The following is a 26,696-nucleotide window of genomic DNA, read 5'->3' as shown; positions in this document are numbered from 1 at the left end:
ATGTTGACAACAACGTAGCAAACAAATTATTTGTAAAAAATACAATAAAAAATATTGGAGAAGTAGCTAGAGATGTGCAGCGAAGAAAATAAAAATCGTGTTCAAACCGGTAGTAATTTGTTCCAGACGTCACGTTGATGTTGACCTCTCACGAAGAAGCCATTTTCATGAAAGTAACAGTTTAGTAACAAGAGAAAAACAAAAGGACTGTGACCAGGAGGAGTTGTTGGTATATTCAGTAACATTGAGGGTCTGTCTTCACGTACTAACCCTCAAGTTGCTGTGATAATGTTTTCCTTCTCGGCGACGTTTCAGCCACAGGTAAGTAAACGCAGTTGGACACTAAACCAGGATAGGATAGCTGGCTAATTAGCTATCTAGGTGACTGATGTAACCTAGCTACTCGAAAGTGCTGGCTAATTAACGTTAGATATACGAGACAACACATTTAACTAGGTAGCTGTTTGAAGTTATGTATTTAACTCGACATAAATATTCTTTGCTTGTTCTTGTTATCAAGCTTATTTATCTAACGTTAACTTGTTACTGTAGGTAACGTTACGCAGTACTCAATCTCAGTATGTCCTTACATTTGACATTTTAGTCATTTAGCAGAAGCTCTTATCCAGAGCGACTTACAGTAGTGAATGCATTCATTTCATGCATCTATTATTATTATTTTTTAATTTTTTTGTACTGGTCCCCCGTGGGAATCGAACCCACAACCCTGGCGTTGCAAACACCATGCTCCACAACTGAGCCACAGGGAAGACTAACGTTAGCTGTCTGTTCATACTAACGCCACAACGATATTTTTGACAGTTGTAAAGTTCATTTGAAGCTAACTAGTTATAAATTAGGTTAACTAACCAAACTAGCTGACGAATTGGTTATGCCATATCAGTCAGTTACATAATCGAGCTATCGCGATAAAAGTATTGCTTGATTTACACCTGCCTGTGAATGACAATACCAATGAATACTGTCAATCAATGGCAGGAGGACGGCTGTTTTTAAAATTGTAACATAGGAGAAATGAATGTCCCTCAATGTCAAATCTGGCCAGTGTACATAACGTTAGATGCAACTTGGCAACTCTTCATACCAGTAACTATCTGGCAGGGACTTGTAATGCCTTTGATCTCATTAGAAGATATTTACAAGTTGAACTCAAATTACCTTCCCTCTTCAGTGCCCTAGCCCGGGTGCCTCACAAATCTGCTGTAAATTGTGCAGTGAAAGAAATATCGTAGGCTGGTCACCTACACCCAGGCAATCATTATCCCTCCTGCAACGTTGTTTATCAGAACAATATATGCCAACATTACACAAATCATGCATGTCATGAATTTCCAATTTGTCCATCTCTGTTGCCTCTTGACTCTTCTTAGGTAACGAGCCAACTCATTGGCCAACTCATCAATGCCCTCCATTCCCTGAAGAACTCAGCCAGCTCCACAGCCTCAGCTTCTGTCCAGAGCCTGCAGACATATGTCACACCAGAGCAGGACCTGTTGCTCGCAGAGGTAAGATGACACTAAGGGGATGTGGCTTACATGCAAACCCATATTTCATTTTCAAATTGGTTAGGGGTTTTGTTCGGTTTAAGGAAAGGGTCAAGTTATAGATTTTGGCTAGTCTGGCGGTCAATGGGATGCTGGTCCTGTTAGACTCTCCCCTGTAAGATTAGTCTACTTAATGGCAATCATAGGTGGTACATTTGTTATCATGGATTCCTCTTCTCATAGCCTAGGCTTATTCCTGACACAACACTGCAGTTCTCCCTCAGACTGGACAAGCCTCTACCTTTTTAGAGCTATAGCTTGCATCAAAGAGGTCTTAAGGTCTTAACCTACACAACTGGCTCCACGCCCTCCACTATCCTCAGGAGCCCCAGTGCGACTTTGTACTGACTCACATGTAACATAATAACATTGGAATTATGGGAATCCTGGTGTGTGCAGGGCCACCAGCTCTAATGGACTAGGCAGAGCCCCCCAAGCAGACATGTTGTGGTTAGACACAGCAATATCATGTGCCGTGGACACGGAGCGTAAGTTACATCATTGCAGATATGTATTGTCACTCGCAGCTCTCCAATGTGTGTGTGTTGATGTTATTGCTTATCAATTGGCTAGAGATCATGGCCACTGGAGTCAAATGTGTTTGCAGATGTTTGGGCTCCTACAAGATAATAAAAGTTAGGTTGTAAATTCCCTTACAAATGCAGCAGCAGCACATCATTTCATACTGAGCCTGACTTGCATAGCTAGCCAAACTCACACTGCAATGCTACATTTGACCACTTTTCTCTCTTTTAAATTACAATAACTATTAAATGATTCTACGGCAAGCTTAGCTAAACTAGACTGGTCGGCAACCCCCCCCCCCCCAGGGAAAACCCCTATGGTCGTGAGTTGGCCATGAACAGATCTAGGACCAGGCTAATGCTTGCTCATTATTATAGTTGATGTGTTCTTCATACTGACTTCCCGTTCCCACTGTGAACCTCCAGGACCTGGGTCTATCAGAACAGAGGGTGGGTCAGCCCACTGTGAACCTCCGGGACCTGGGTCTATCAGAACAGAGGGTGGGTCAGCCCACTGTGAACCTCCGGGACCTGGGCTTGTCAGACCTGAGGGTGGGTCAGCTGGATGAGCTGGTGAACAGGTTACTGCCCTCACTGAGCTCAGAGGAGGGCCCAGCTGCTTCAAGATGGAGGACGTCCCACGTCTCTGCGGACTCTTTCTTCCAAAACAAACATGGTGAGGACCGAGTTGTTTTATTTGATCAATCTGTGTTTTTGTTGCAGGGTGTATATTTGTAGTAAAATGATACCACGCAGGTGTTTGCATTTGTTGTTTCTATAGGGTTGTCAAACGGAAGGTTGGGGGTTTTTGGCACGCCAATGTTCCACAGACCAAACCAGAGTCCTCTACATGCCATCTGTTCAGAGCTCCAATACTGGCCTGGTAAGGAACCATATCTGGTTTACTTTGCATCAGTGTCATCTGTGGTCCTCCATCTGTGGAATGTGCCCAGTGACCCTCAAGTGAAGATAGGCAATTCACCATGGTAAAATAATCAACTATTTGAGAGAATTCCATTGGTCCTAAAGTGAAATCTCTACCGGCACTGGGCGACTCGAATACGCCCACTCACAAGTCATCATATTTTCCCCCTATGACATAACATAGTGAAATGAATAGTATTGTATTTGGCGACCCCCCCCCCCCCCCCCCCCCCCCCCCTCTCCTTCTTCAGTAAGGGTCCAGAACCGAGGCTTCAAGACTCTGAGGAAGAGCAGACGCGTGGAGTCTGGTTACCAGGGGCTGGCAGAACCAGAGGGTTACACTACAGCATTCATGAAGGTCAGCAAGTGTTACACTATGCAATCATCCCCTTCTTGGACAGACATAGTTTGGCATGCAGTCAATGAACCCAGTGGATCTGTTTTGTCCTGAAGTTTAGAATTTCCCCTTCAACGTGAAGATTGGTGTTGTAAAACTGTGACACACACCCTTGTTCTCTTGTTCTTTATGCTATAGTGGTGATTTTTCACACACTGTTTTGTTTTTTGGCCCCCCTCGTGTCGAAAGGGCTGTTTTTTTTATGTCTTGTAACCACTCTAGGCCCATTCATCTCATTTTCATGTTCAACATCTTGCTTTCTCCTCCCTCTCTTTCTCTCACCCGCTGACACACATCCATTATACGCTCTCTCCCATTATTTCACCCCCCACACCCCCTCCGTCACAGGGTCTCCTCATGAGACCTGACAAGTCCCCAGAGGCAGAGAGTCTGGATCACGTGGTAAAGCAGAAGAACCTGCAAGGTGACCAACAAGATGCCTTCAAGTCTGGTTTCACTGAGGGCTTCATGAGGTCCCAGGCCTTCACTCAGAGGACACACGGCACGTCACACAACTTTCTTCATATATGGCATCTTAATCACTCAGCATATTCCCTTCCTAGAGTGACTAACAGGAAGCAACATATTAAAAAAAATGTATTTAACCTTTATTTAACTAGACAAAAATAACAAATTCTTATTTACAAGGACGGCCTAAGGGGGAACAGTGGGTTAACTGCCTTGTTCAGGGGCAGAACGACATATTTTTACCTTGTCAGGTCAGGGATTCCATCCTGCAACCTTTTGGTTACTAGTCCAACGCTCTAACCACTAGGCTACCTGCCGCCCCCAAAATATTGCACTATCTTTTAAAGGAACGGTGTTAGTCATCATTGAGAAACATTTTTAAAGTGAAGACTGATATTTTAAACTCTGCCCCAGTTCATAACAGATTTGCTCCTCCTTGAAGTCAATCATGACTGCCAGTTACAGAGCACTAAGCCCATGGCCACAGCTAGCAGTTCCACCAAGTGTTCACATGGTGGCACTGCTGAGTTCAACTTAAATCTCTTATGTTTCACTAACTAATTTACATATTTCTATCTTCTATTGACAGACTCACTAAGGAGGACCAGGCTGATTCTATTGGTCCTCCTCGTTGTGGGAATCTATGGCCTGTCAAGAAGCCCGTTTCTTTCGGGTAAAGGGTCCTTTTCTGATGCTGGTTTGTGTTCTATTGAATTCTTACGCTTGCATGAATCACCGCATTGTGGCTGTGCTTTTTCATCAAGAACTATTGTTGAATTGGCTGCTGTTTCACTGATCACGCTTTCAAAATATATGATCGATTATCAGCCAGCTGTCCGGCACCAGCTGCCCAGGATCTGGTCCATGATAGTATTTATTAGAAACTCCACCTTTGGTCATTTAACAGTGAATGATTGAATACTAAATGGATATTTGAATATATTTGAGTGGAAGAGGAAAGTGGTATTAACAAAATCAGTAGTTCATGGCAAATGTTATTCTAGCATAGTTTCTATGATAAGTAGAGACATTGGAGATTCCCAGGTGGTGTTTGTCAGTGGTCGGACTGAGTTGTCATGGGTTTGCACTGAACAGTGAGGTTCCGCACCACGTCAGGCCTGGACTCACAAGTGGACCCGGTCCAGGTGAAGAGCGTCACGTTTGAGCACGTCAAGGGGGTAGAGGAGGCCAAGAATGAACTACAAGACGTGGTGGAGTTCCTCAGAAACCCCCAGAAGTTCACCGTGCTGGGAGGGAAGCTCCCTAAAGGTACAGTGTCTTTCTGTAAATGTAAAGAATACTCTGTAGACATTCGGTTTTCTTCTAACTCAGTGGCTTTTTTTGGTTAGCTTCCGCCCTGAGGTTGGGAGTTCGATCCCCGGCAGAGTCATACCAAAGACCTGTAAAAATGTGACCCAATGTGTGTCTACTTGGCACTCAGCATTAAGGAGATAGATTGGGGGGGTAAGGCCTTACGATGAGACTACAGTCCTGTCCACAGGGTTTATTTGTACATTAAGCTGCTTCACACTACAGAAAGCAGTTATGTCCACAAGCCAAGGCTACTTCCTTACTTATGAGATGAGCAGAGATGTCCTCAAGCCAAAGCTACTTCCATACTTATGAGATGAGCAGAGATGTCCTCAAACCAAAGCTACTTCCTTACTACGTATTTGTCTTATCTTTCTGTGTGGTTTCTTTACACAGTGCCGTTACATTTTCTTTCAATGTGTTCATATGTTGCACCTTTTTTGTGGCCTCTGGTTCTGTCAGGCATCCTCCTGATTGGCCCCCCGGGCACAGGAAAGACTCTCCTGGCTCGGGCTGTAGCCGGGGAGGCCGACGTCCCCTTCTTCTACGCCTCGGGATCCGAGTTTGACGAGATGTTTGTGGGTGTCGGAGCTAGCCGCATCAGGAACCTCTTCAGTAAGTCCAAGAAGAGATCTTTGTGGCTGTGTACTGTTATCAATACACTGACTGACCAACCTTCACTCTGTCGCTCATGATAGCTGATTGGTGAAAGGACCTGATGGGTTCGATTTGATTTATTGGGGGAAAAAGATGCACGAGAGTACAACCCAGGGGATAACAACTTAACATGATTCCATTAGTTTCCAGCGTTAGTGATTCCATTAGTTTCCAGCGTGGTCCCTGATGAAATACAGACCAAGTTAAATAAAACAGTAACCCCTCTGCATCAGTCCCACAATATGGCTTTCAACTATTCAAGTACTTCTTGATCAGTGTCTATGAAGCGGAGGAAAGGAGGGACACAGCCTAAATCTCTTTCTGTTTGGTCCACAGAAGAGGCAAAAGCCAACGCACCTTGTGTTGTCTTCATTGATGAGCTTGACAGCGTGGGAGGAAAGAGGATCGAGTCTCCCATGCACCCTTACTCCAGACAGACCATCAACCAGTTACTGGCAGAGATGGACGGGTAAGAACAACTCAGAATATACTGTATATAGCTATTTCATCAGAGAAATAAGCCTGAATCATTTTTGGGGGGTTTACCTGGTGCATATTACAAGGCTTGCATTTTCCTCATTCAATGTGTTGATACTCCACAGGTTCAAACCAAACGAAGGGGTCATCGTTATTGGCGCTACAAACTTTGCTGAGGCTTTGGATAAGTATGTTTACAGTGGGTAGTAACAGGTGTTTCTGTAGGCTTTTTACCAACCCAGTAAGCTTGATCCCTTTGTCAGGACCTGGCTGGTTGGCTGTCCAGTCTTTTAAAGTTTTAGACCGCTGGATTTCAGCTCCGAGTTGCAAAATCACACTTGAAATGTGGTTCACGTGGGAATAAGGCTGGGTGGTTAATTGGAACGAATTGCACAGCGGAAACTACACTTCCCATGTGCCCAGAGAACTGATTCTGCCTTTTTGCCATTACCCTTCTCGATGTGAAAGATGTCCTCGGTGAGATTACTGGAAAAGTCGGCCTAAGAAAGTTATCCTTGAGATCTGGCCATAGGACCAGCAAAAAGCTGTATAAATGGAACAAATCTATTTAGAAAGAGGTCGTAAATAGTACCGCTCTTAATTTTGGCTCCATTGATGGAGAAGCTTTTAAATTCATTGTAGAATCACAAGGCTAAAGGTAAATAAAGAATGCATTTGTTATTGACACACTTGAGATTAGAGCATGTTCTTTGTTTGAATTGTATTCAACATGTCAGCTCTCTGGATCATTAGCCCATTGCTCTCTGGATCATTAGCCCATTGCTCTCTGGATCATTAGCCCATTGCTCTTCTGTCTTTTTTTTAGTGCCCTGGTACGTCCGGGAAGGTTTGACATGCAAGTGACCGTCCCTCGTCCGGACGTGAAAGGACGTACTGAGATCCTCAACTGGTACCTGCAGAAGATCAAAGTGGATCCTAGTAGGTCTCAAATCAGTTGCTTAGATCAGTGGCTTTCAGATCTCTCCTTGAGGACCCCCAGACGTTTCACAATGTTGTTGTTGTAGCCCTGAACTGTCTCCGGTCCCCGACGAGAGGTTTGAAAACTCCTGGCTTAGACAGTATATCAGCTGACTAATGTATCATAGCGACGTTAAACCTAGCCGCCTCGTCGAGAGGTTCTGATCACTAGGTGTCACGGCCGCCCACCCCACACACACACACACACATTCACTGCCTGAAAGAGCCCACTTTTGGACTGACAACATTCTCCTTTTTGGCCCTGCTGGTTGTGTGTTCAGACGTGAACGCGGCGATCATTGCCAGGGGGACGGTGGGCTTCACGGGAGCGGAGCTGGAGAACCTCGTGAACCAGGCGGCCCTGAAGGCAGCGGTGGACGGCCTCGACCAGGTCACCATGAAGGAACTGGAGTTCTCCAAGGACAAGATCCTCATGGGTGGGTGCATACACACACATATATATATATATGAACCTTCCTTCAGGACCCATTAAGAAGCAACACAAATGTAACCAGTGCAGAGGCCTTTGATGTCCATTAGCATTATACAGTACCAGTCAAACCTACTCATTCAGGAGTTTCTTTTATTTTCACTATTTTCTATTAATTAAAATGTACTTTTAACAAGGCACACCTGTTAATTGAAATGCATTCCAGGTAACTACCTCATGAAGCTGGTTGAGAGAATGACAAGAGTGTGCAAAGCTGTCATTGTCGTGGAAATACTTCTTAATAATATCTCTTAGACACTGGTCCTTGTGAGTTCAGAATAGTCTTTATTACAAAGTAACAAGCCGAGCTGGTCCGCGGAGCAACTGCCCGTCCCAGACTCGGAGATCTCCTTAATATACAGTTTCAGTTTGACACATCATACATTGTCATTCCTCTTGATGTCTTCACTATTATTCTACAATTTAGAAAATAGTACAAAATAAAGTCAATCCCTAGAATGAGTACGTGTCAACTTTTGGCTGGTCCATTATCTCTCTATCACACTCACACTCAACCTGCCATGTGAGAGAGCTTAATGACAAAGAGTCTCTGCTTAAAGAGACATTCTAATGTAGATGGTTAGAACACCTGTCTGGTCAGGATCCCTCTCATTCTCTAGGACAGATATTTTCTCAGGAGTTGGTGGTCTTATCTTTCAGGTTGGAATTCCCAATAAAACGTACACGGAGTAAACCAGCACTACAGTAATATGAATGATGAGTATTTTAAAATTCTTCAAAGTGGGTACTCTTGTCTCTCTGTGTATACTGAAGGTCCTGAGCGCAGGAGTGTGGACATTGATAAGAAGAACAAGCAAATCACAGCCTACCACGAGTCAGGCCACGCCATTGTGGCGTATTACACCAAAGACGCCATGCCCATCAACAAGGCAACCATCATGCCCAGAGGGCCCACTCTTGGCCATGTGAGTAGTACTGAGCATTGCATTTTGATTGGCCAAGAAGTGTTTTAAGCCGTGGTATATTACCATGTAATCATCCCACTTGCTTTGACATGACATTGCGAAGCTAAATGTGTTCCATTATATAGTAAAATACCTTGCAGAATAGTTGCATTGTCCCTTCTGCCATTACTTAGTGTTGTTGCCCTGGACTTCCTGAAAGAAGTTGGCTTCAGTTTGGATGTTGGCAGCTCCAGGGGGCTTGCCTTAAAGCAGTTCAGGAGGAACAGAGAACTACTATTTTATGCGACGGTTTACCTAAGATGGATGGTCTTAAACCTCTTACATCTAGATGTTCCGCTAGCGGAACACCGCTCCAATATCCAATGATAGGGCGTGGCGCGAATGACAAATTCCTCAAAAATCCAAAAAACTTCAATTTTTCAAACATATGACTATTTTACACCATTTTAAAGACAAGACTCTCCTTTATCTAACCACATTGTCCGATTTCAAAAAGGCTTTACAACGAAAGCAAAACATTACATTATGTCAGGAGAGTACCCAGCCAGAAATAATCACACACCCATTTTTCAAGCTAGCATATAAGTTACAAAAACCAAAACCACAGCTAAATGCAGCACTAACCTTTGATCTTCATCAGATGACACTCCTAGGACATTATGTTATACAATACATGCATGTTTTGTTCAATCAAGTTCATATTTATATCAAAAACAAGCTTTTTACATTAGTGTTCAGAACTAGCATACCCACCGAACACTTCCGGTGAATTTACTAAATTACTCACGATAAACGTTCAGAAAAAACATAACAATTATTTTAAGAATTATAGATACAGAACTCCTTTATGCAATCGCGGTGTCCGATTTTTAAAATGGCTTTTCGGTGAAAGCACATTTTGCAATATTCTGAGTAGATAGCCCGGCCATCACAGGCTAGCTATTTTGACACCCACCAAGTTTGGCACTCACCAAACTCAGATTTACTATAAGAAAAATTGGATTACCTTTGCTGTTCTTCGTCAGAATGCACTCCCAGGACTTCTACTTCCACACCAATGTTGTTTTTGTTCCAAATAATCCATAGTTATATCCAAATAGCTGCGTTTGTTCACTATCCGAAGGGTGACGCGCCGGCGCGTATCGTGACAAAAAAATTCAAAATATTCCATTACTGTACTTCAAAGCATGTCAAACGCTGTTTAAAATCAATTTTTATGCGATTTTTCTCATAAAATATCGATAATATTCCAACCGGGAGACGTCGTTTTCGTTCAAAGACTGAAAAAGGCAAAATGGACTCTTCACGTGCACGCATGCACCTGCTTCATTGTTCTCAGATCGACCACTATCCAAATGCGCTACTGTTTTTCTCCCAGGGACTGCAGAGTCTTCATTCAACGTTCTGGCGCGTTCTGACAGCCTATGGGAGCCTTAGAAAATGTCACGTTACAGCAGAGATCCTCTGTTTTCGATAAAGATGCCCTAGAAGGCCAAGAAATGGTCAGAGAGGGCACTTCCTGTATGCAATTTTCTCAGGTTTTGGCCTGCCATATGACTTCTGTTATACTCACAGACACCATTCAAACAGTTTTAGAAACTTTAGGGTGTTTTCTATCCAAATCAAACAATTATATGCATATTCTAGTTTCTGGGCAGGAGTAATAACCAGATTAAATCGGGTACGTTTTTTTTATCCGGCAGTGAAAATACTGCCCCCTATCCTTAACAGGTTAAAGGCTAGTCTTTCCTATCTGTCTGTTTAGGTGTCCATGCTCCCAGAGAATGACCGTTGGAGTGAGACGCGTGCTCAGCTCCTGGCCCAGATGGACGTCAGCATGGGAGGCCGCGTGGCCGAGGAACTCATCTTTGGCGACGATTACATCACAACTGGTGAGGGGGGGGGACCTAGATCGGTTGGGCTTTAGATATAGAGCATATTACTACATCAATTTGGGGACTTCTAAATGAATGATGTATAATCAGTTGATTCTTGAAGAACATAACTTCAAAATGAGCTTAGTTTAACTGTCATACCCCATCAGAACCCAAAATAACCTTGAGTTACTCCGTTGTTTGTAAACAATACAGTTGTAAACAAACACTGTATAGCCTCAACTATTTGGATAACGTGGATGCGTCCTTAGCTCTCTCTATGAATTTGAGTGGTTACATTTCTCCAGCCCCATCCCTCAGCCTTACTCTTTTTTTATTGTGGTTTCTCCAGCCCCGTCCCTCAGCCTTACTCTTTTTTTATTGTGGTTTCTCCAGCCCCGTCCCTCAGCCTTACTCTTTTTTTATTGTGGTTTCTCCAGCCCCGTCCCTCAGCCTTACTCTTTTATTGTGGTTTCTCCAGCCCCGTCCCTCAGCCTTACTCTTTTATTGTGGTTTCTCCAGCCCCGTCCCTCAGCCTTACTCTTTTATTGTGGTTTCTCCAGCCCCGTCCCTCAGCCTTACTCTTTTATTGTGGTTTCTCCAGCCCCGTCCCTCAGCCTTACTCTTTTATTGTGGTTTCTCCAGCCCTCAGCCTTACTCTTTTATTGTGGTTTCTCCAGCCCTCAGCCTTAGTCTTGAATTGTGGTTTCTCCAGCCCTCAGCCTTACTCTTGAATTGTGGCGGCTCTGTTTTCCAGGAGCGTCAAGCGACTTTGACGGGGCAACTAGAATAGCCAAGATGATGGTGACCAGGTTCGGAATGAGTGACAAGGTAAGAGATGATACCTCATGCACATAAAATGGTAGATTGAAGATGAGTCTAGACAAATCATTCCTAACTGCGTTTTTTTTTTTTCCCCCTTCTTCTAGTAGTCTGCATTTTAGATGGTCTAAATGCATTTCACTTCGTTTCATCAAAAGCCGTATCCATAAATTTAGAAGGCAGCGTTGCCTTTGTGCAGTAATGCCATTCTCAGGCATTGCACGTGATTGGAGGGATCTCTCAGCCATGTTGTACATGTGCCGACACATTCTAGACTTTGTTCCGACTCAACCCTGAGAGATTTACCTCTGCTACTCACCTCGTATCTACAGACCGTAGTCTGAGGCTATTAGAATAATAATAATAGATATATTTTATGTAGTGCTTTTCTTTACAAAGAGAATCTCAGACGGTTTTAAAACAAAAGTAGGGTTCTGGCAAGTCTTGACTTATGAGTTGGTCTTCCACAGCCGATAGCTAGTGTTGATGGTGATGGCTGAATGTCGATGGTACAGGGGGGGAGAAGCGTCAGTCGGATAGACTCATCCGAAGCTCTTCATCAGACACCTTTCGCCGTATCCTCCTCCGTAGGTTGGCTGGCTCATGGACTACTGAAAGTGTTACACCCACCTGGGTGTTGCTTCGGCGGGTGTAGGCTAAGCTCAGCGCCTGGAAGACTACCACACATCAGTAGTGGTCTGGTATAGTCACCCTATGAGGCGAGCTGCATCCCCCTCATCACATTCTAGAAACCGGGGCGGGTGGAACCAAAAGAAAAGCTGTGTAGAAGCCGCCCAGTGCCGTGTGGATTATTGAGATGTATCAAAATGATCGCAGAGCCAGCTAGCATAGCTATCTAGCCAGAGAAACTCAAACTAACTTGCCATTAGTCCAGTAACTTTGGGTCAAGACACTGGATATTTTAGCTCAGTAAGAAGTTACCAAATAAACACATATATAAAACAACAACTAATATTCATAAATGTACAGGAGCTCTCTCCCGAGGATTCCTCGCGGTGCCATGGTAACCACGGAACTTATCATGTATACATAAGACAGCCCAATTTTGGGGTGGCGGGTAGCCTAGTGGTTAGAGGGTGGGGGCGGCGGGTAGCCTAGTGGTTAGTGGGTGGGGGTGGCGGGTAGCCTAGTGGTTAGAGGGTGGGGGCGGCGGGTAGCCTAGTGGTTAGTGGGTGGGGGTGGCGGGTAGCCTAGTGGTTAGAGGGTGGGGGCGGCGGGTAGCCTAGTGGTTAGAATGTAGAGGAGGCAGGTAGCCTAGTGGTTAGAGGGTAGAGGAGGCAGGTAGCCTAGTGGTTAGAGGGTAGAGGAGGTAGGTAGCCTAGTGGTTAGAGGGTAGAGGAGGTAGGTAGCCTAGTGGTTAGAGGGTAGGGGCGGCAGGCAGCCTAGTGGTTAGAGTGTAGGGGCGGCAGGCAGCCTAGTGGTTAGAGGGTAGGGGCGGCAGGCAGCCTAGTGGTTAGAGGGTAGGGGCGGCAGGCAGCCTAGTGGTTAGAGGGTAGGGGCGGCAGGCAGCCTAGTGGTTAGAGGGTAGGGGCGGCAGGCAGCCTAGTGGTTAGAGGGTAGGGGCGGCAGGCAGCCTAGTGGTTAGAGGGTAGGGGCGGCAGGCAGCCTAGTGGTTAGAGGGTAGGGGCGGCAGGCAGCCTAGTGGTTAGAGGGTAGGGGCGGCAGGCAGCCTAGTGGTTAGAGGGTAGGGGCGGCAGGCAGCCTAGTGGTTAGAGGGTAGGGGCGGCAGGCAGCCTAGTGGTTAGAGGGTAGGGGCGGCAGGCAGCCTAGTGGTTGCTAGATCGAATCCCTGAGCTAACAAGGTAAAAATCTGTCGTTCTGCCCCTAAACAAAGCAGTTAACCCACTGTTCCTAGACCGTCGTTGTTAATAAGAATTTGTTCTTAACTGACTTGCCTAGTTTAAAAAAGGGCCAAATGTCATTTTGAAACGCATAAGGAGGAGCTATTTGATTAGAGGGATATGTATATTTTTTTTTGGTGACCTCATCAATGTCCTCCAGCTCTCTGACTATTTTGATCCAACTGTTTACTTAACCTGCCCCGCCAACCCTGAAATTAGTGACTGATTTACTGTGCCACAGACCTGGCAACCCATGCGGCCTTACCTGTTCATTACTATAAGTAAGTAAGGAAGAAGCCTTGGCTTGTGCGTGCCGGAATGGCTCATAGGAGCAGGAACCTATCTTCTGTTTCTGTAGCGTGAGGAAGCTTGATGTACAAGTATACTCCATGGATAGGACGCTAGTCTATCGCAGAGCCTTAGAGTAGCTGCTGCATAAGTGGTCTGCTGTGCCCCTAACCCTGAGACTAAACCTTATTGTTTCAGCTTGGTGTCATGACCTATGCTGAAGTGACCAAACAGAGCCCTGAGACGCAGGCCGCCATCGAACAGGAAGTCAGGGTCCTGCTCAAGGTAAGCTTCCCAAACCTTCTCCCACTGCACTTTAAAAAAAAAAAAAATTTGTCAAATCCTATCTACACTAAACAAAAATATAAACGCAACAATTTCTACGATTTTTGAGTTACAGTTCATATAAGGAAATCGGTCAATTAATTAGGCCCTAATCGATGGATTTCACAATTGGGAATACAGATATGCATCTGTTGGTCACAGATACCTTTTTTAAAAAATTTAAAAAAGCTGGGGCGTGGATCAGTAAACCAGTCAAGATCTGGTGTGACCATTTGACTCATCCAGAGAGATGCATCTCCTTGAGTTGATCAGACTGTTGATCTGCATGCGCAGCGGTCTAAGGCACTGCTTCTCAGTGCTTGAGGCGTCACTACAGACACCCTGGTTCGATTCCAGGCTGTATCACAACCGGCCGTGATTGTGGTTGGGAGTCCCATAGGGCGGCACACAATTGGCCCAGCGTCATCCGGGTTTGGCCGGTGTAGGCCGTCATTGTAAACAAGAATTTGTTCTTAACTGACTTGCCTAGTTACATAAAGGTTACGTTCTGTTTTTCTTTGACATTCATTCTCTCTCTCTCTCCTATCCAGGACTCGTATGAGCGAGCCAAAAACCTCTTGAAGACCTACAGTGATGAGCACAAGACGCTGGCCGAGGCTCTGCTAACGTACGAAACTCTGGACGCCAAAGAGATCAAGCTGGTCCTAGAGGGCAAAGCCCTGGACCCTAGATGACTCGCTGAGAAAAGCCTAGTCAGAGACAGTTAGACATCCAGGGTTGGGGTCATTCCATTTCAATTCTAGTCAATTCAGAAAGTAAACCAAATTCCTATTCAAAATGTTCTTCAATGGAAAAGCATTGAACATAATAGGAATTGGAATTTCAGTGTACATCCTGAATTGACTGGAATTAAAATGCATTTGACCCCAACCCTGTAAGACATATTATTTGAATTATGTACATTTGAAGATGTACAATGGCCTTTAGAGGCTTTACAGGTTTCTTCCCCCTCAATGTAAATGACTGACTAGCTCAATCACACCTTGTTTTATCCCACTGGACATTGACTCCTCTGTCTGAACCATTCATGTTGGGCAGGCATTCCCGTACAGCAGCTTTGTCAAGCGACAAAAGCCCATAGCAAGGTTCATTTCAACACCCTGAGCTCCAAATGCCCTTTCAATGCCAGGATTTTAGTTTTTTGATATTGACATTGTCGTCGTCCCCGTCCCCCCCCCCCCTCAAGTTTTCCCCCTTGAAAAGTTTGTATATACAGTATTGATCAAGAAAGTGAGGCGTTAATGTGCTCCTGGGAAAGTGGGAGGTTGTAAATCCGATATGTGCTTTTGAAGTCGGACCAATTCTTGAACCAATAAGAAGCTACATTGCTAATAATTAAGTTAGCTAGCTTGCTAAACATTGCCAATATGGTCAAACGAGCTACATTATCCACATTAAGTTTGTAATTGTCAAATGTATTTATTGTTAACTTTTGGTTGAAAAGGGGAGTGGTTGAATGTCTTCGGTAACAAAAAATGCAGTTTGTAATTCCGACCGTTTCAGCAGCATGTGAACCCCCCCAATAGTCCTCAGTCAATAGGATCTTTTATCGCACAATTGTTTTTCTTTTGCAATTTTGTGCATGAAAGCCTCATCGTGTATTTGGTATGCTATCAAAGTTATGAGGGAAAACAATTGGTTGCAGATCTGATCCTACTTGGCCTATTAAGCCTTTTCACTGAGCAGAATATTAGTGATAGAAACACCGACCATAAAATATGGGTTTATCATTAAAACCATACAATTTTTAATATACAATCTAAATACAAAATGGCTGTATCAGTGTTCTGTCCCGTATACGATTCATCATCTGTGCGTTGTGAAGGAATTAATCTGCATTCACTGTATGCAGGTCAATTTACACATTTTATGTTGTCATTTTATTTATTTACCCAAAGTGTGTCGGACTTGTCATCTTTAGCTATTTTAGGCCCTCGTGTCTGAGCCCATCCATGATGTAAATGAAATGTGAGGGGAGCTGTACTTCATCTGTTTCTCATTGGAAGTGGATCTTGTGGAAGCTCAAATAAAAGTTATTCTAAAATCATGTTTTTCTTTTTTGAGATAGACTTTGGTCTCTGGTCGTGAGACTTTTTAGCTGGGATTCATTCAAAGAGGCTTATTGCAATACACTGCGCTACTGACAATGTGCGTTTTTTTTTAAAGGCAATTTCCTTAAGGTTTGTGGGATTGTAAACACTGGATGTCAGCTCAAGCGTAAATGACCTTTTTTCAAGGTAGAGTCAGCAAAGCACAATATCAGTCTGACTTCTGCAACAACAATGCTAAACTTTTTGGCTGTTTTGGTCCTGCAGCTATCGTGTTGCATCAGAGTGACGCGCACCCTTGCACAGGTACTCCGTGTGAGTGCATCGTCTTGCCATTCTTGGACCTTTTTAACAACCTGATGTTGGAAGCACTGACCTGAGACCTGTAATCTTTATTGTTTTGCTAAATTACCCTCAATCACAGGAAACACTGGATCTCTATCATGACCTCCTGTCTGTAGTCAGCTTAGTGTTGGTTCCACTTAAGTGAAAAGCCTGGCTCTCTTTCCCCCTCGGATGCAATTAGTCTGATATTCTATACACAATGATGAAACTGTTTTTGTTACCACATCCATTTTTACCTGGTTAATCTGGATAGGTTTCATAAAAATGTTCACTGAAAGATTTCGATTAAATTTTTTTTTTTTTAAAGTGCCACAGAAAAGAGAACACAATCATCCATTGTGTCTTTAAAACAAGCACCTTTTTAACAAAAACTAATTTCAACTGAAGCCTGCAATTAGTGACTTCTGTTTCAAACGACCCTAACTGAACAGCAGGACAATTGGTCAAATGCTTCTTTAACAACTCAGTCTATTGTTGGGATCTCTACTCCCTTTGTCTTGATGCAGCTCATTGTGATCAGTGAGATGTTATCTGGTTTCTAAAGAGAATCGGGGGTAGAATAAACAAGGCAAGAGGACAAAGTCACTGAGATCCAACAAGAACGGTTCAGCTTCAAGTATAAAAATTGTTTTGCTTTTGACAACTTTGAGGGACTATATTCAACACAACTTCTTTGGATAGGAGGTAAAAACACATGAAAGACTGTTCTCAAGGTCAAATTAATGAGAAGTAAAGATTGATGATACCGAAGATGACATTGCAATAGTTGGGATAGGATGCAATTTCACAGGAGATAAGAATGGACCAAATAAGGACTTGATTCATTGTGTTTATTTAAAGTTCCCAAAAGCCAGAGTGATACTGGATTTTACACTTTTGTTTAAGGTGAAGGGCTTGACAGTTTCTGGAAGGTTCTATTGGAAAGCAAGAACTGTGTAGTAGACATTCTGGGCGAGAGCACTTCCTGGTATGATCCTGATGATCGCAAACCTGGGAAGACACAAAGAACCAAAGCTGCTCTCATAGATAGGTAAGACCTGCATCTTTTAATGTCATGTATAATATTGAAAATGTGAGTTTGAACTTTCAATGTATTTATTGTTATATTTGACATTGAGACTTGTGTATCAATGGTAAGACAAAGTTGAAATCAAAGTTACAATTCCAGACGTGCACTGCATCAATACTGGGTATCAATCTCTGTTTATCTCCCAGGAGGTTTAATGAGTTTGATCACAAGTTCTTTGGCATCACTGAGGCTCAAGCAGAATAAATGGACTCTCAGCACAAGCTCTTACTGCAGTGTACATACAGGGTATTGGAGGATGCTGGAATGCCAATAGAGAAAGTCATTGGGACCAGAACAGCTGTTTACATAGGTAATCATAACACTCTTCTGTAATGTATATCTGAACCTAACCTAGCTAATGAGGTTCAAATAATTTTGTGTGCAAACAGTCATATTCCCAATTTATATTGTCACTAAGACTATACATAAATTGTAACTACATAGACAGGCACAGCGACACACAATATAAAGTGGAAGGACGGTGAATTTCCTGTAAATCAGGGATGGGCATCTGGCGGCCCTTTTGTAGGCCTGTGGATCAATTTCTAAAAAGGATGGTAAAAAAATAAAATAATATACAGTACCAGTCAAAAGTTTGGACACCTACTCATTCAAGGGTTTTTCTTTATTTTTTACTATTTTCTACATTGAAGAATAATAGTGAAGACATCAAAATTATGAAATAACACACATGGAATAATGTAGTAACCAAAATGGTGTTAAAAAAAAATTCTAAATACATTTTATATTTTATATTCTTCAAAGTAGCCATCCTTTGCCTTGATGACAGCTTTGTAAACTCTTGGCATTCTCTCAACCAGCTAGTTCCATGTGCAGAGCCTACCCACCCTTCCACAAGCGCAGCAAGGATAATGGCTACACAGCGACCTCCAACCCCCGACTATTCTTGGTTATCTTGGAACAGAGGAGCCAGCCCAGGTTAGCCTAAAATTCTGTCGAATCAAAAGAATTAGCAAAAAACAGAAATATGATTTAGACAGAAATATGGTTGGGACGCAACAAAAATTCAAGGAGAGGGGGTACAAAAATTGTCAGATTAATACTGCCATTGAGAAAATTCGAAAACATTCGAAAAATTCGAAAACAAACATTATCTCTTTCAAGGACAGTCTCGCAAAAATTAGCATTCTTGCGTTATAACTACCCGCTATTCAAAGTGCTCTGAACAAATTAAGGGACTCGTTCACAAAACATTTGCACATTCTAAGCTCCGATGACAGTATCGGTAATGTGTTTACGGACCCTTCCTTGGTCGTATTCTCGCGGGGCAGAAATCTTAGAGATCAACTGGTAAACTCTGATTTACCACCCCAAAATATCCCTGAGCAACGTTTATTTGCGCCTCTAACGGATGTAAACTGCAAGTGTAATGGCTGCGCTCAATGCAATGGCACTTACACATGTAGATCCTTCAAACACCCCCAAACAGGGAAACAAACAGGCAAACAGATCCCAATCAAAGGTGTTAGCATGTGCTCCACTAAGGCAGTTATTTATCTTATAACTTGTCCTTGTGGTAAAAATTATGTGGGTAAAACGAAGCTAAAGACCCTGGGACTAAACACCTCCCTCTGCAACTGGATCCTAGACTTCCTGACAGGCCACCCCCAGATGATAAGTGTAGGTAACAACACATCTGCCACGCTGATCCTCAACACAGGGGCCTCTCAGGGGTGCGTGCTCAGTCCCCTCCTGTACTCCCTGTTCACTCATGACTGCACGGCCAGGCACAACTCCAACACATCATTAGGTTTGCTGATGACACAACAGTGGTAGGCCTGATCACCGACAGCGATGAGACAGCCTATAGGGAGGAGGTCAGAGACCTGGCCCTGTGGTGCAAAGACAACAACCTCTCCCTCAACGTGATCAAGACAAAAGAGATGATTGTGGACTACAGGAAAAGGAGGACCGAGCACGCCCCCATTCTCATCGATGGGGCTGTAGTGGAGCAGGTTGAGAGCTTTAAGTTCTTTGGCGTCCACATCACCAACAAACTAACATGGTCCAAGCACACCAAGACAGTCGTGAAGAGGGCACGACAAAACCTATTCCCCCTCAGGAGACTGAAAAGATTTGGCATGGGTCCTCAGATCCTCAAAAGGTTTTGTGTATATGTCCTGGTAATCCGTCTGGCCCAGCGGCTTTGTGAGTGTTGACCTGTTTAAAGGTTTTGTGTCAGAGCCGGTGTAGTAGGATTCAATCTTAATCCTTTATTGAAGCTTTGCTTGTTTGATGGTTCCTCTGAGGGCATAGCGGGATTTCTTATAAGCGTCCGGATTAGTTTCCCGCTCCTTGAAAGCGGCAGCTCTAGCCATTAGCTCGATGCGGATGTTGCCTGTAATCCATGGCTTCTGGTTGGGGTATGTACGCACGGTCACTGTGGGGACGTCGTCGTCAATGCACTCAGCCGATGACTGAGGTGGTGTATTCCTCAATGGCATTGGATGAATCCCAGAATATATTCCAGTCTGTGCTAGCAAAACAGTCCTGTAGTGTAGCATCCGCGTCAACTGACCACTTCTGTATTGAGCGAGTCACTGGTGCTTCCTGCTTTAGTTTTTGCTTGTAAGCAGGAATCAGGAGGATAGAATTATGGTTAGATTTGCCAAATGGAGTGCGGGGTAGAGATTTGTATGCATCTCTGTGGGTTTAGTAAAGGCGGTCTAGGATTTTTTCCCCCCCTGGTTGCACATGTGACATACTGGTAAACATTTGGTAAAACTGATTTAAGTTTGCCTGCATTAAAGTCACCGGCCACTAGGAGCGCCGCTTCTGGGTGAGCATTTTCTTCTTTGCTTATCGAGAGCATCCTGACGGTTTGCATCACTGCCTGGTATGGCAACTGCTCTGCCTCTGACTGCAAGGGACTACAGAGGGTAGTGCGTACGGCCCAGTACATCACTGGGGCCAAGCTTCCTGCCATCCAGGACCTCTATGCCAGGCGGTGTCAGAGGAAGGCCCAACAAATTGTCAAAGACTCCAGTCACCCTAGTCATAGACTGTTGTCTCTGCTACCGCACGGCAAGCGGTACCGAAGCGCCAAGTCTAGGTCCAAGAGGCTTCTAAACAGCTTCTACCCCCAAGCCATAAGACTCCTGAACATCTAATCAAACATCCCCCCCACCCCACGCTGCTGCTACTCTCTGTTATTATCTATGCATAGTCACTTTAATAACACTACCTGCATGTACATAATTACCTCAATTACCCCAACACCGGTGCCCCCGCACATTGACACTTTGACTCTGTACCAGTACCCCCTGTATATAGCCCTGCTATTGTTATTTACTGCTGCTCTTTAATTATTTGTTTTTCTTATCTCTTACTTTAAAAAATATATATTTTCTTAAAACTGAATTGTTGGTTTTATGGGCTTGTAAATAAGCATTTCACTGTTGTATTCGGCGCATGTGACAAATACATTTATTTTTATTTGACTTTCGTTTTCAGTCATCTTCGTTAGGATTACCGCTCGGACACACCCATTGGTTGCGAATCAAGTCCCGTTATGAGGAATGGGAAAGTGAAACCAAACGTCTCGACAGACTCACTGATAGAGGATGATACCAGACAGTCCGTGAACAGAGACGCAGTTAGAATTCAAGACGAGTTATTTTCTAATACCACACATTGAGAATAGAAAATGGCTGGGTGCAACACAGACTGCGTTGAGAAGCCTATGGCTAGGGGATTTGAAATACTTGGGCGTTTTGTTGGTAGACACCACTGGTGGTTTTTTATTCTTCCCATGTTCATTTCTGCGGGTCTTGGCGGAGGATTTTACTTCCTTGCGGACAGAAAAGCAAACGGCATTGAAGAGATGTTTACACCTCTGGATGGACCAGCGAAAGACGAACGACAAGTAGTTAAAGAATACTTTCCACAGAATGATAGCGACTTCTCTCGTTTGCGGCTCTATACTGAAGGGACCTTTGCATCTCTCATAATTGTTACGCCTACAGCAAATATCCTCACAAATCCTGCTTTTACAAAAATTGTTGCTATGGACAGGGAAGTGAAAGCCATTGAAGTAGGAACATTTAATTTCTCAAGCCTTTGTGTTAAGAAAGGTGACGTGTGCGTGTCAAATTCAATCTTTGATATTGTAAAAACTCCCAATGTTACCACGACAACTATTGATTACCCATACCATGACAACATTTTCATCGCATCTGAAATTGGTGGTGTGAAACTGAAAACTGGATCAACTGAAATTGAAAGCGCAAAGGCAATTCGACTTTTTTACTTCTTAAATGAAGACAACCAGACTGTAAATACGATGTGGCTGCAGAAGTTTATAGAGACTGCGTCGATGATGCAAAAAGAAGAAGGCGTGAGTACATCGTTTTAGAGAGGAAACATATAACATGTTTTTTTTATCAACTTGTTTATGATGGGTGTCTCATATCTCATATCAAATCAAATCAAATGTATTTATATAGCCCTTCTTACATCAGCTGATGTCACAAAGTGCTGTACAGAAACCCAGCCTAAAACCCCAAACAGCAAGCAATGCAGGTGTAGAAGCACGGTGGCTAGGAAAAACTCCCTAGAAAGGCCAAAACCTAGGAAGAAACGTAGAGAGGAACCAGGCTATGAGGGGTGGCCAGTCCTCTTCTGGCTGTGCCGGGTGGAGATTATAACAGCACATGGCCTAGATGTTCAAATGTTCATAAATGACCAGCATGGTCAAATAATAATAATCATAGTAGTTGTCGAGGGTGCAACAAGTCAGTAACACAAGAGTAAGTGTCAATTGGCTTTTTCATAGCCGATCTTTGAGAGTATCTCTACCGCTCCTGCTGTCTCTAGAGAGTTGAAAACAGCAGGTCTGGGACAGGTAGCACGTCCGGTGAACAGGTCAGGGTTCCAGCAGGTCTGGGACAACAGGTCTGGGACAGGTAGCACGTCCGGTGAACAGGTCAGGGTTCCATAGCTGCAGGCAGAACAGTTGGAACTGGAGCAGCCCTCACTAGCTTTAAGCACCAGCTGTCAGAGCAGCTCACAGATCACTGCACCTGTAAACAGCCCATCTATCTACCTCATCCCCATACTGTATTTATTTATTTATCTTGCTCCTTTGCACCCCAGTATCTCTACTTGCACATTCATCTTCTGCACATCTACCATTCCAGTGTTTAATTGCTATATTGTAATTACTTCGCCACCATGGCCTATTTATTGCCTTACCTCCCTTATCTCACCTCATTTCCACTCACTGTATATAGACTTTTTGTTTTCTTTTGTTCTACTGTATTATTGACTGTATGTTTTGTTTATTCCATGTCTAACTCTGTGTTGTTGTATGTGTCGAATTGCTTTGCTTTATCTTGGCCAGGTCGCAGTTGTAAATGAGAACTTGTTCTCAACTAGCCTACCTGGTTAAATAAAGGTGAAACAAATTAAATGTGTAGGCCTACAGCCTAATTGATCAAACTGCACATTTAAGCTCCATTTAGAAAACCATGTAATGTCATGATAATTGGATTATTCAAACATCTTGAGTTGTTTTACTAATGTTACCTGGATATGTTCTTGTATCTATATTCTTATTTGTCTTTGCAGATGACCGTATCTTATTTTACATCAATATCAAGGGATGAAGAGTTTGAGAAGAGCTCTGACTCAATCATTCCTCTCTTCTCATTGACCTATGCCCTGGCCATCACTTTTTCAATCACCTCTTGTATAAGGTATCTGTTATGATTTCAATAAATATAGGACAATGAATATAGTACAGCTTGATAGAAAATCTTAATGACAGTGTTGACTGTAAAAAAAACAAAAAGCTAGATTTGGGGCTAAATTCAAATCAAATCCACATTGTGACCCACAATACTTTTTAAAAGACATATCAGAAAGGACTATAACAAACATTTTATGATAAACTCATTCTCAGCATTTACATTTTAGTCATTTAGCAGACTAGAGCCATTTACAGGAGCAATTAGGGTTAAGTGTCTTGCTCAAGGACACATAGATATATTACCTAGTCATATCAGGGATTTACCTACGAGTGTGTTGTGATCTTGTATTTGTCTCCACATTGTGACTACATTACTCTTTTTAAGGCAAATCAGAGAGCACTACTTATCAGCCTTTACCCACACTGGGACTAATGTTGTGTTTTTCTAGGTTGGACTGTGTTAGGAACAAGGTGTGGGTGGCGACCTTTGGTGTCCTCTCAGCTGGTATGGCAGTGTTGTCCAGTTTTGGGTTGTTGCTGTACTGTGGGATGCCCTTTTCTATGACTGTGGCTACAGCTCCATTCCTGATTCTGGGTAAGCTTACAAACTCTCATTATGATGCAATAAACCAAATCAAAATGTATTTGTCACGTGCGCCGAATACAACAGATGCTTACTTACAGGCTCTAACCAACAATGCAAAAAAGGTATTAGGTGAACAGTAGGTAAGTAAAGAAATAAAAACAACAGTAAAAAAGACAGTGAAAAATAACAGTAGTGAGGCTATATACAGTAGAGAGGCTATATACAGTAGAGAGGCTATATACAGTAGAGAGGCTATATACAGTAGAGAGGTTACATACAGTAGAGAGGCTATAGACAGTAGAGAGGCTATATACAGTAGAGAGGTTACATACAGTAGAGAGGCTATATACAGTAGAGAGGCTATATACAGTAGAGAGGCTATATACAGTAGAGGCTATATACAGTAGAGAGGTTACATACAGTAGAGAGGCTATAGACAGTAGAGAGGCTATAGACAGTAGAGAGGCTATATACAGTAGAGAGGTTACATACAGTAGAGAGGCTATATACAGTAGAGAGGCTATATACAGTAGAGAGGTTACATACAGTAGAGAGGCTATATACAGTAGAGAGGCTATATACAGTAGAGAGGTTACATACAGTAGAGAGGCTATATACAGTAGAGAGGCTATATACAGTAGAGAGGTTACATACAGTAGAGAGGCTATATACAGTAGAGAGGCTATATACAGTAGAGAGGTTACATACAGTAGAGAGGCTATATACAGTAGAGAGGCTATATACAGTAGTGAGGCTATATACAGTAGAGAGGCTATATACAGTAGAGAGGCTATATACAGTAGAGAGGCTATATACAGTAGAGAGGTTACATACAGTAGAGAGGCTATATACAGTAGAGAGGCTATATACAGTAGTGAGGCTATATACAGTAGAGAGGCTATATACAGTAGAGAGGTTATATACAGTAGAGAGGCTATATACAGTAGAGAGGTTACATACAGTAGAGAGGCTATAGACAGTAGAGAGGCTTAAAAGAGCAGTTGGGGGGGGGGCACACGATGCAAATAGTCCGGGTAGCCATTTTATTACCTGTTCAGGAGTCTTATGGCTTGGGGGTAAAAACTGTTGAGAAGCCTTTTTGTCCTAGACTTGGCACTCCGGTATGTGATCACAGGAATGAACACGGGTAGAAACAAGATCTGACATTTTGTAAAACGTTGCCTTTTTCTCCACAGGAATTGGTGTTGACGACATGTTCATCATGATTTCTTGCTGGCAGCAGACTCAAGTTCATGGCGACGTAGAGGATCGTATGGCAGCTACATACAAAGAGGCAGCTGTTTCTATCACCATCACAACACTAACTGATGCCTTGGCTTTCTATATTGGTCTGTTAACTCCCTTTGGTTCTGTACAGTCCTTTTGTATGTATACTGGCACAGCTGTCCTGTTCTGCTACTTGTACAACATCACCTTCTTTGGTGCATTTCTAGCACTGAATGGAAGACGTGAAAAGAGCAACAGACATTGGCTGACCTGCGTGAAGGTTCCAGAACCAGAGGAGAATTCTGAAAAGTACAATATCTGTTCTGTAGGGGGAGCTTATGATCATGAAACGGGAAAAGAGGAACCAATGCCAATTAACAACTTCTTTAAGACGTACTATGGTCCATTTCTAACAAATAATTGGACCAAGGGGTTTGTGATCCTGCTCTATGCTGTATATTTGGGCTTAAGCATCTATGGTTGCTCCCAAATCAAAGAGGGCATAGACCTTAAAAACCTAGCAGCTGATAGCTCATACGTGGGTAGCTATTATGACAATGAGGATGAATTCTTTTCAAAGTATGGCCCAAATGTTATGGTTGTTGTGACCGATAGTACGTTTAAATATTGGGATGAAAGTGCTCGGAATAGTCTCGACTCCTGCCTTCAAAAGTTTGAAGATCTATCAATGGTTTCTCAAAACAGGACCATATCTTGGCTCAATGGGTATCTTATATTTGGAAAGATGACCAATTTGAATCTAAGTGTGGAAAATACATTCAAAAGTAATTTGTCTGCATTTCTTGAGAGGTCTGATTTCATTCAAGATGTGGATTTTACAGACAACACAATATATGCTTCACGTATGTTCATTCAGACAGTCAATGTCAGTACAGCTGTTGATGAAAAGAACATGTTGAATGAGCTTCGAGAGACAGCTAAGGATTGTCCAGTAAAGTTGGTTGTTTACCACCCTGCTTTCATATACTTTGACCAGTATGCAGTCATTGTTAGTAATACCATCCAAAACATTGTAGTTGCCACTCTTGCCATGCTGGTGATCTCCCTCATGTTGATTCCCAACCCGATATGTTCTCTGTGGGTGACCTTTGCCATTGCCTCTGTCATAGTGGGTGTTGCTGGTTTCATGACATTTTGGGATGTCAATCTAGACTCTGTATCTATGATCAACCTTGTCATCTGCATTGGTTTCTCAGTGGACTTTTCTGCTCACATTTCCTATGCCTTTGTCTCTAGCAATAAGAGAACTGCTAATGAGAAGGCTATAGATGCTGTCTATCACTTGGGGTATCCTATCATACAGGGAGCTGTGTCTACTATCTTAGGAGTGGTGGTGCTGTCTGCAGCTGAGAGCTACATCTTCAGAACCTTTTTTAAGATCATGTTCTTGGTCATTTCGTTTGGGGCCGTCCACGGTATAGTCTTTATCCCTGTGTTTTTGACCTTCTTTGGAATCTGCGGAGACAAAGTTGGTGATAAAAAAGTTGTGGAATGTAGGTCTATCACCTTGTCTCAAATAGGTCACATGTTGGTCACTCAAACTGGGTGACTAAGAGCAGTATATGTTCAGTCTGGTCATGACATTGTCCCAACATTAGAAGTAACTTATCAAGTCAGTTCATTAAAACGACAGGCATACGTCTATTTCTTTTCCAAGTATGTATTTCTGAGCAATATTTTGCTTTTATTTATTCGATTTTAGAAATCGTTTGGAATGTAAATACTATACAGTGCCTTTTTTGAGTTTTGATTTAAAAAAATGAATAAAATTATTTCAAATGA

At 43.1% G+C, this 26,696-nt stretch overlaps 2 protein-coding genes across 4 annotated transcripts; both read left to right on the top strand.

Moving 5' to 3' along the window:
- The first annotated feature begins 113 nt into the window (after nt 1-113).
- LOC106579701 (ATP-dependent zinc metalloprotease YME1L1) lies at nt 114-15,952 on the top strand. 2 transcript variants are annotated; one of them, XM_014159839.3, is made up of 18 exons: nt 114-321; nt 1,392-1,526; nt 2,516-2,765; nt 2,871-2,972; nt 3,265-3,371; nt 3,759-3,912; nt 4,468-4,551; nt 4,974-5,147; nt 5,652-5,804; nt 6,183-6,315; nt 6,449-6,511; nt 7,150-7,262; nt 7,583-7,738; nt 8,566-8,717; nt 10,483-10,609; nt 11,349-11,422; nt 13,762-13,848; nt 14,439-15,952. In XM_014159839.3, the coding sequence occupies exons 1-18, from the start codon at nt 289-291 to the stop codon at nt 14,580-14,582; spliced, it is 2,241 nt and encodes a 746-aa protein (XP_014015314.3). In that variant the 5' UTR covers nt 114-288; the 3' UTR covers nt 14,583-15,952. The 2 variants fall into 2 exon arrangements, with proteins under 2 accessions (XP_014015314.3, XP_014015313.3); XM_014159838.3 differs by having other exon boundaries at nt 4,468-4,575.
- A 4,973-nt stretch (nt 15,953-20,925) lies between these two features.
- LOC145862335 (patched domain-containing protein 3) lies at nt 20,926-26,696 on the top strand. Of its 2 annotated transcripts, XM_082966013.1 has the most exons (5): nt 20,926-21,727; nt 22,378-22,449; nt 22,960-23,087; nt 23,530-23,675; nt 24,863-26,696. In XM_082966013.1, the coding sequence occupies exons 1-5, from the start codon at nt 21,038-21,040 to the stop codon at nt 26,461-26,463; spliced, it is 2,637 nt and encodes an 878-aa protein (XP_082822139.1). In that variant the 5' UTR covers nt 20,926-21,037; the 3' UTR covers nt 26,464-26,696. The 2 variants fall into 2 exon arrangements, with proteins under 2 accessions (XP_082822139.1, XP_082822140.1); XM_082966014.1 differs by lacking the exon at nt 22,378-22,449.

This window comes from Salmo salar, chromosome 19 (genome assembly GCF_965601325.2).
Source record: "Salmo salar chromosome 19, fSalSal1, whole genome shotgun sequence".
Taxonomy (NCBI): domain Eukaryota; kingdom Metazoa; phylum Chordata; class Actinopteri; order Salmoniformes; family Salmonidae; genus Salmo; species Salmo salar.
The sequence above is the reverse complement of the archived record's forward strand: the minus strand, read 5'-3'. Positions and strand labels throughout refer to the sequence as shown.